The sequence below is a fragment of the Gavialis gangeticus genome, unplaced genomic scaffold (assembly GCF_001723915.1).
Source record: "Gavialis gangeticus isolate Ggan-Ray unplaced genomic scaffold, GavGan_comp1, whole genome shotgun sequence".
NCBI lineage: Eukaryota > Metazoa > Chordata > Crocodylia > Gavialidae > Gavialis > Gavialis gangeticus.
Genome location: NW_017729014.1, coordinates 19507808 through 19516673, shown reverse-complemented (window position 1 = coordinate 19516673; position 8866 = coordinate 19507808). Strand labels below are relative to the sequence as shown.

Sequence of the window (8866 nt, the reverse complement as noted above, 5' to 3'; positions counted from 1 at the left end):
CAAGTGACCTCAATGGTCCTCTGCCTCAAGTGCCATTCATCCCACCTGCCTTTTTCCGTGTTCTTGCAGGAGTGGTGACACTGCTTTCAGATTATGAAATCTGTAAGGAGGGGGATGTCCTGACTCCTGAACAGGCTCGTGTGTTGGTGAGTAACGTACTTCCAGAACATCTGCACAACTGCCATTCAGCAAAAGCCAGCATTTGTCATTATACCATCCACTAAGCTGCCCCAAGAGTGCCAAGTTGGTTTGGATATGAAGATAAATTCTGTGCCTCAGAGCCATTTGGGCTCAAGTGACATGACTGCAGTTATAGGGACCAATCAGGATGTAGGGTAGCTGCTGTTTGTTATAGCTTGATATGCTTTCTAAAAACCGGTTGCCCTGTAAGCAATAATGCTTGAGACAGGGAATTAATGACGTGCTTGAAAAACTGATAATCCAGGGGACAACTGTGGGAGCCCAGCTGCTGACTAATGTTCAAGAGGCAGTTATTGCTTATTTGTAAAAACAGAGGAAAATTACTAGGTTCAAGTTCCCTGTATGGCCAGGGTATTGCTAAATGAGTTGTACATAACATCTGACCTCATTCCTAGACCCTAACCTTCACATTCTAGTCAGCTTACAGCAGGCATGATGAGAACAGCAATAAAAGTACTTACCATGTAGCAAATGGACAAAGAAAACTACCTGCATATAGGTGATTGTTGTAGTTCATTTGCCAACATGCCTCTCCAAAAGTGAGCCTTTTAATTCCTACCTCACCCGCCATCCCTATTTAAAAGTGGCTTCTACTGTAAGTGTACAATTTAGGCACAAAGAGACTAGAACCATTAGTGATGATTTCCTGTTTCTTTTTTAGAAACTGTTTGGCTATGAGATGTCAGAATTTAAAGTGACCATCAAATGTGTGTGGAACTCTGAGACAGGAGACTTCCAGCAGCTGGCCAAAGACACAGAAGAACTAGAGGAAATGGAGGAAGAGGAGGAGGAGGAGGAGGATGACTAGTACAAGGCTACTGAAGGACACAAGCGACAGTGTTGTTCTGTTTTAGGGACGATCAGTAGAAGCCTACGTTTCTCTCCCAGTTGGAGCAGGATGAAATTGACCATCTCGGACTTGTTATCTATCACGGAAGTTGCAATTAAATTTTATATAAAAAATTACAATTTGGACACTTTCAGTACAGCTCATCACTGCTTGGATGGGAAACCCTGAGAGAGAGACCTTACAGAATCTGAGGACAGGGTAAAGATCATGTGGAAAATGAAACCTTTCCCTATAAATCTATTTTTCAGACTCAGTGAGTATGTGCACAAATCTACTTCGTTGCTGCAATCTTTCCTCCTCAGAGAACTGCTTAGAACTTGTTGCTTTGCAGTAGAGATACAACTTCTCTCTAGAGTTGCCCCATAAGTCTCTCAGTTTTAACAGGGGAAGATACCAGTCAACAAGTAATGCCGACTAGGTCAGCCTACAGCCAAGTCTGTTGCTGAGTACAGATGTGAATTAAAAATTTAAGGCCAACAGCCAAACCAAACAGCTGTCACCACTATAGTTTCTCCCTCCTCCATCTCAGGCTATTTTAATCACACTTTATCAAATGACTTGGTTTCCTTATTTTAGAGAGAAGGAAAATTATTTAAAACTATAGGCAGTGGAATAAGTGTTACTGTCAAGGCAGAAGGGGAGGACATCATTCTGCTGATGCTATCATCTGATTTATTATAATTAATGCGTTTCACACATTAAGAGGGCCTGGGCGTAACTCCAGCCTTTACTGGTGCCATGCTGACAATTCAAAATGCCCCTCTGGGCAAAATAAAGTTAATATTTGCTTCTTAAGCCAGGACCTCGGCCTAATGTCCAAATAGGCATCATCAGTAAAATTGGAAGAAGACAATGTTACACAGCCATTAGTTACTGAACAAATGGAATGGTTCCTGTGCTTGAGTTTCCCCGACAACAAAACAAAGATCATTCCTTCAGTTATGCTCTTAAACATGTTTTAAGAAGCCTGTAGCTGAGGCAGCAAGTATATCAGCTAAAGCCAGCTTCAAGAGGCCTAATTAGTTGTTTAAAGGTCAGCCCTGATCATTGAGAGGCTTGCTAAGTGTCACAGCTGGATTGGAAACAGGGCAACTGCGCATGTCCAGTAGCTACAATTGAAAATTAAGTTAGCAGTTAGCAAAAAATAGCTTTCAGCAAAACTTCAATACAAAATTCACTATTAAACCAACGTAATCCAGGTTAGAAAATGCTTTATTTTGACAGCAAAGACGCTGTCCGGATTGGAGACAGACAAGTTACATTTCCACTTTAGTTCTCTTAACTGGTTTAGGTTCCATTCCTTAAATTACTTATATCACTGAATCATGATATGGTGTGTGATTGATTAGGACTGGCAAGAGCTGCAGTGTTAAGAGATACTCAAGGCATTTTGGCCTTGAAAGAGGAAAAAAAGGTCAGACACTGTTGTGGTCTGTGAACTGAATGCCACCAGCATTCAGACAAGCTAGATTATGATCACATGAAAGATCTCAATCGTGTAGGAAAAAAACACTCAGCAGCACTAAGCGTCTATCAGGCAGAACCCATAGGACGAGGCCGGAAAAATAATCTGTCATTTTGGGAGGGGTGATGTGGTTTCAGACCTGGAGAGACTTGGTTGCCACTCTCTGCACAGACACTCCTACCGCCATGACCTAGCGGAAGTAGTTGGGACAATCATGTGCAACGAGGTGCCAAGCTTTATCAAATGCTTCCACCACAGCTGGAAGTAGGGGACCCTCTTCGCTGCAAGTGAGATTCTGCTGCAGCTGATCCATGTTGGACATCCCAATAATGACTGCATCTCCCACATCCCCCTGCAGTGAGAAGAGAGAAGTTACCTTTCTTGAAGAAAACCTAAGTTACCTCCCCAGCTGCATGTTGTGCCTAGGGAAATGAGGCTTACTACACTCCTACTAACAAAGCCAAGGCTCAGTAGGCTGCTGCTGCTGCCTACAAGTCTCACCACCCTCAAAGGTAGCTGCTTTATGCTCCTTAAGTGGCCAGCAGTGACTGGAGGAAGAAAATCCAGCCATTACATTTGTGGCCACATGAAAGAGGCAACTTGGCACCCCCTGGGAAAGGAACTAGTTGAGAAACCAAAACTAGAGAAGCTGATAATAGCATCTTCCTCTGAACAATCTCCTGGAGACATGATACAGCAGGAAGGACAACCCCCTGGCCAGAGGGGTATGGTTCTTTTTTAAATGTCCAAAGCTAATATGTGAGTTAAGAGATGACCACACGGCTGACAGGTTGCAATTGGAAAATGTAGGATTTCCAACTGTAGGATTCTGTTTCTATTGCACACACCAACTGTCTGCATTAAAGCCAAGCACTTACCTTAAGTTGGGAGTGATTGTAGATCCAGCGTAAAGCAGCTGAGGTGAGACTGGGCGGGTCAGCCCCATACGCCTCCTTAAGAGCTTTCTCTACTAGGGCAATGGCTTCAAAATGGTGCTTTTTCCAGTACCTGCATTATAAGATATCAAAGTCAGTAACTCTTACCTCAGGTTTCATCTTATGGGGCTGGATCTGTGTAAGAGAAGAGAGGGGCATCTCCAGCCAATCACAGGGAGTCTTGGACCAACAGAGCCCTAGTGACTAACACTACCCATTGTGGATTTTATTCTTGATCCCAAAGGCAACCTCCCCAAGGTACTGCAGTCAGAGGTTAACAAGGTTAACCCTACCAGCTGAGGCTTCAGACCCAATGGCCAGTTCTCTCTGGTGCAGAATGCAAGTTTTTCTCAGCTAACAGAATAGACGTGTGTTGTGACAACAGCCAACTCATACCCTGCATCCTTTTTCACAACTACGCCACTACTGTACTTACAGGCAGAAGTGAGGTTAGGCAGCAATTGCCTTACTGCAATTTGTTGCTTCTGTTGACAGCAGGAGGGATTTCCTTTGGGGAACTGAAAGAACTTTGCAAACATGAAGCCTCAATCACCTGTAATGAGGTAAATATCCCTTGTCCCAGAGCTTGAGAGACAAGCAAAGAGCTACTCAAAGGATCTTTCATAAGGCTTCTTATTAATTCAGTGGTAAAGCAAAGGAGAACCTAGGGGCCTCCCTACATAGTCACGTGCTGTAACCTTTCTACACTTTTTCCCATTACCAAGTCTCATATAACAAAATCGTCATCCTGCTACTCCAGGAAAATGTAAAGGCACTGTTGTTTGTGAACAGCATGTACCACTGCAATAGCCACAGGAGCTCCTCATCTGCCTGTGGGACAATTGCTGAAGAGCCTTTAGTCGCTTGTCTTTTCCTACATGTTCATTGCATGACTTATCTAGGCCAGCTCAAGGCCAGCATGCCAGTACCAGGGGAACTCCAGCTCTGCCCATCCACCTACTGAAATCATACCTGTTCCTGTAGGCCTGTGCCCAGTCATTTCCAAAAAACCTGCCAGTGGGTTGGCGCGTGTCTTTATCCTCATATTTGTACTTCCCTGTCAGCAGCCCTCCTGCAAAGGTTCAGCAACAGGCAATTGTCAATGGCCTGGATTTTACAATCTGTGTGTTTGATTGTTGCAGCCTTAAATATTCCAACCCCTTGGCCTCTACAGCCCTGTACACACATGAACCTTATGAGGGAACAGGACAAAGAAGAGACAATTCTGAGGATGTAAAAATCCCACACATTCAGGTTAAATGACAGAAGTCTTCCAAAGGCAGGGGGAGACCAGCCCAACAGGAGTCATGCTAAGATGAGAGGGGTATCTTGGCATAACCACATTAATGAAAGACTGTCACTTTGATTCCCTCTTTAAAAGTCTCAGTGTGAATCTACTGGTGGGAAAGGTGCCAATTTGATAGCCTTCCAGTCAGACAAATGCAGAATAGGCAATCTGCCTTAGACTTTAAAAGACAGCCTACCATCCAAAGGAGGGAGTTCAGCTTTCACAGCCTAATTCAACCGCTTCTCTTTCTGGTGATGCTCCTAACCTTGGGGCTGTTTTCAAGAGGGAGCAGGGGAGCATACAGCAACAACCACACACTGATCAATTAGGGAATCAAATCTACCTTCAAACTTCTAGCTGCCATTAACCTGAGCTGGATTCAGGCTGGAAACATACAGATGGAAAGCTACCATTATCTGCCCTCTGAGCCACTCAGTTACTCTGACACCACTATCTTTCACTTGTAAGCCTCCGGCAGTGGTTTGCTGTATTAGGGAGTCTAAGCATTGGTATTTGTATTGGCTTCCTGCATAGAGTTTATAGCAGGCCAATTTACTGGCCATTTTTGTTTAATTTTGTTCATCCATTCCTCTGGCTCATTTAGCAGACCACTTCTCCTACCCTCACCCATCTCGTACCAGCCAATGGGTTGTAGGCATAGAACCGTATTCCATAATGTCTAAGGCACGGTAACAGCTCCGTCTCCACTTGTCGAGTGGTTGCATTGTACATGCCCTACAACAAATAAGAATAATAAAAAGACCCTCAGAATGGTACCTGGATCGCTCAAGGGCAAATGAAAGCGGAAAACTCTGATGTCCTTCAGTGTGAATCCAGACCAGGCTAGTAATAGCTTGTTACCACTGATTGGCTTTTTGGCTATCTATGAAAGCCAACTCAGTCTGATTTGTAGGGGATTATCAATACCACTGGCATCATTAACCTGTATGTCTAAAGTATCATTCACTGCTGGGCCCTAACTGTAGAATATCAATGCTACATAGATTTTAGGCGCCCATGACCAACCCAACACAATGTACCAGTGACAGTTTCAAAGCCCCAGGTCGACAGTGCAAACAAGTTAAAATTCAGAAGAATGTTTGTGCTCTTCTCTTCATCTGTTTTGTCCTCTGGGCCTATCTTCACAGCCACTGATACTTACAGACTAGCATCCTCCCACGTTAACTCCTGAACAAGCTTATGTCCCCAAAAGCAAGCTCTTCACAGCAGTTATTTCAACCCTTGCGTACACACAGGCATGCTCATACACAGGCATACACACTGCTTCCTGTTTACCCCCTAGGTGAAGCGATCATGTGGCTTTTACTACGTTCCTAGCAGTGCACAAAGGAGACAGAATTGCCTTCTTTCCCTTTCCCCATGACTACTACAGGTCATTCAGAACAGATCAGAACTGTGAGCCATCAGGTCACATGAAGCTGGTGCCTACTAAGGAAAAAAATTTCTGGATTGTAGCTCTCTATTAAGCTACTATAGGTTTTACATCAAGGGAAGTTACTGGAACACAGGACAAACACCTATTTATCTGTCTGACAAATGACCCCACTTCACCTCGTAATCACTCTTGTCCAAAGGGCTCATTAGAATAGGTAGTTGTTCTTTGTACCTGGCACAATGGGATCTAAGTCCCTGGGCAAGGCTCCTAGGAACTACCTGAGTAACTAATAATCATGATGATAGGGAGTCATTGCAACAAGTAGGATAACAGTTTATAAATTTTCCAGGCTTCTCTGGCTTTTCTAACTCTTGGCATCAGTAACAACAGGCAGAACTAATTTGCCCAGGAGCTACCCTGGATGGTAACACCACAGGACACCATGCTGGAGAAGGCTGGGGTTTTTTTGTCTTATTCTCCACTGGAAGATCAGTTTGCCTGCATCAAGCCAGTATCCCTCACCTGGTACACAGTTGGAAGCACCCAGTTGTTGATTCTGCAGAGGGTGTAGATTTCTGCTACCTCCCAAGCCGCATAGTTTGAGAGACCCAGCTCCTCAAACTTTCCCTGTTGAGAAATAAAAGAGTATTTCATTTCAGCTTTACAGAGTGCATTCATACCTACACAGTTTGATTAACACAATGAAAAGGTCAATCACTGCACTGCAGCCTTCAAATTCAAACACTCCTTTTTTATAATCCCCTCATCTGGAGGTCAGTTGCCAGAACCAATCTACATAAGAATGCTTTCTTTATTTTGTTTAAATTAGAAGAGCTGGATTCAAAAGCAAGATGGCAAATACAGTCTAAAAACTTCTCACCTCTACTAATACTAAAGTTAGTGTAGGGTCAATTTACAGCATAAAGCAAAGGTCAGAATTTCTGAAGATTGAGAGCTGATGAGATTTCACATAAGGGATTAGGATTGGAGTTTTTATATGGTGTTAGCTTTAAATCCTCCTACAGATCATTGCTTTCTCTTCTGTTTGCACTGAGGAATCCCCCCACCAGTGTGCTGATGTAGCCCACACCAGGAGAGAGATACAAGCAGCAATCCTAGTTGAAACAACACAACAAAAGTGAAGGAAAGCCCAGGTTCAAGCATCTCCCTTTACCTCCTTGTGTAGCTCATTGCAGGCTTGAAGTGTTTCCTCTACAGGGGTTTCATGGTCAGGGGCATGAAGGTAGAACAGCTCCACAGTACTCCTCCGTAATCTCTCAAGGGATGTTTCCAGCTGAGACCGAACACTCGCAGGCTTCAGTGTCTTCCCCTCCCATGGATTGGCCTTGGTGGCAATCTTCACTGCCAGAAACAGAATTGACAGTAAATACACTTGTATATCCCTCTTAGTAATAAGGATAGGGATGAGGAGCACGAACAAACCCCAAGCTGTACACATCAGCATGGTACAGGCATAGAAACCCTCCAAGCAAGGCTGGTAATGTCTGCGAACAACCATACACAAGGTGAAAGCTGAATTCACACGAGGAACAGATAAAATGCTGGAAACGCCAAGCAGCCATCTAGCTATGCAAGATCCAGTGGGTCACAATAGCTTTATAGGCATTTTTCCCCCCTCTACCTGCTGTACAAAGCTAACGATAACATATCTTAAAGCAGTTCAATAGACTGCTGCTTTCCCACCCAAAGAGCCTAGCATCAATCTTAGATTATAAATTAGATTATAGTCTAGATTGGGGCTGGACCCGATGATCTTCTGAGGTCCCTTCCAACTTTAGAATCTATGAATAAATATAGTCTTAGATTACAGTCTTAGATTATAATTTTTGCAGGAGGGACTATGTCCCTGATGTTCAGAGGCATTTAGGTGCCCAATTCTCATCCATTTCAATGGGAACAAAGCCTCGAAAAGGATCTGGCCTTTGCCTTTGTGTACGTGTGTGTACAGCACAAACATAGTACAGGCAGTCCTCAACTTACAATGGTTCGAGTTACGTTTCGCACTTTCAACATTTATAAATGGACACCCGGTTTAAACTTTCTGATGTCAGTTTCGACTTTACAACGCTTGATCCGACACCACACCACGCTACGCCAGCTAACAAAGTTCGCTGCACCGCCCACCTCCCTGGAGAACATCTGTCCAAACATCCTCGGGCACTTTCTTTAAGAAAGCAGATGAGATGCCAGAAAAACCTGCAGACAAGACTCCTGAGAAGACTCCAGCTGAGAGCCCTTCAAAAAGTCCAGCAAAGTCACCTCCAAGAAGTCCTTCCAAATCAATATGATTACTATTTACAATATCAATACACTGATGTTACTCATCTATAATTGACTGATTACAAAATTCTGGGGTATTTTTGGTAAAAACTGGGTACTAGGCTGTGGTTCAGGATCCAATCCCACTTATAATATTGTTTCCTAGGGGAAAATCAGTTCCAAGTGACAACGTTTCAACTGAAGACATGGCTGTTGGAAACTAATTGTGTGCAAGTCCGAGGGCTGCCTGTACTTTGATCCTTAGACACAAATACATTAGAGAGACGAAGAAACAGTACCCCTGCTCTCCACACGGCTGCCTGAAGCTAGACCCCTCGGGCAGGTTAAAAACTAACAAGAGGCAGCTCCTGTTTATGTGACGCCTAGTGAACTTGTCCTGGTGCTGGGAGATACCGGGGAAGGGGCTGAGAGCATGCGCAGTCACGGGGGG

At 44.0% G+C, this 8866-nt stretch overlaps 2 protein-coding genes and 1 long non-coding RNA gene across 4 annotated transcripts in view; 1 reads left to right on the top strand and 2 right to left on the bottom strand.

Moving 5' to 3' along the window:
• Window positions 1-146, bottom strand: part of LOC109293814 — a 5882-nt gene extending 5736 nt beyond the window's left edge. The window contains exon 1 of the long non-coding RNA XR_002096408.1: window positions 9-146. This is a non-coding gene — a long non-coding RNA (uncharacterized LOC109293814). The remainder of the gene's footprint in view (window positions 1-8) is intronic.
• The window catches only part of MRTO4 (MRT4 homolog, ribosome maturation factor), a 17207-nt gene extending 15916 nt beyond the window's left edge, over window positions 1-1291 (top strand). Inside the window, exon 8 of the mRNA XM_019511919.1 lies at window positions 863-1291. Within this exon, the coding sequence (XP_019367464.1) occupies window positions 863-1009 (147 nt within the window). The 3' untranslated portion in view covers window positions 1010-1291. The remainder of the gene's footprint in view (window positions 1-862) is intronic.
• A 954-nt stretch (window positions 1292-2245) lies between these two features.
• The window catches only part of AKR7A2 (aldo-keto reductase family 7 member A2), a 6922-nt gene continuing 301 nt past the window's right edge, over window positions 2246-8866 (bottom strand). Inside the window, exons 1-7 of one of the 2 annotated variants that reach the window (XM_019511918.1) lie at window positions 8184-8302; window positions 7310-7497; window positions 6658-6762; window positions 5378-5474; window positions 4424-4523; window positions 3395-3524; window positions 2246-2868 (exon numbers count right to left, since the gene is read on the bottom strand). In XM_019511918.1, coding sequence (XP_019367463.1) covers window positions 2707-2868; window positions 3395-3524; window positions 4424-4523; window positions 5378-5474; window positions 6658-6762; window positions 7310-7497; window positions 8184-8295 — 894 coding nt within the window. In that variant the 5' untranslated portion in view covers window positions 8296-8302 and the 3' untranslated portion in view covers window positions 2246-2706. Of the gene's footprint in view, window positions 2869-3394; window positions 3525-4423; window positions 4524-5377; window positions 5475-6657; window positions 6763-7309; window positions 7498-8183; window positions 8303-8866 lie in introns of those variants that run through there. The other variant, XM_019511917.1, reaches the window with a different exon arrangement.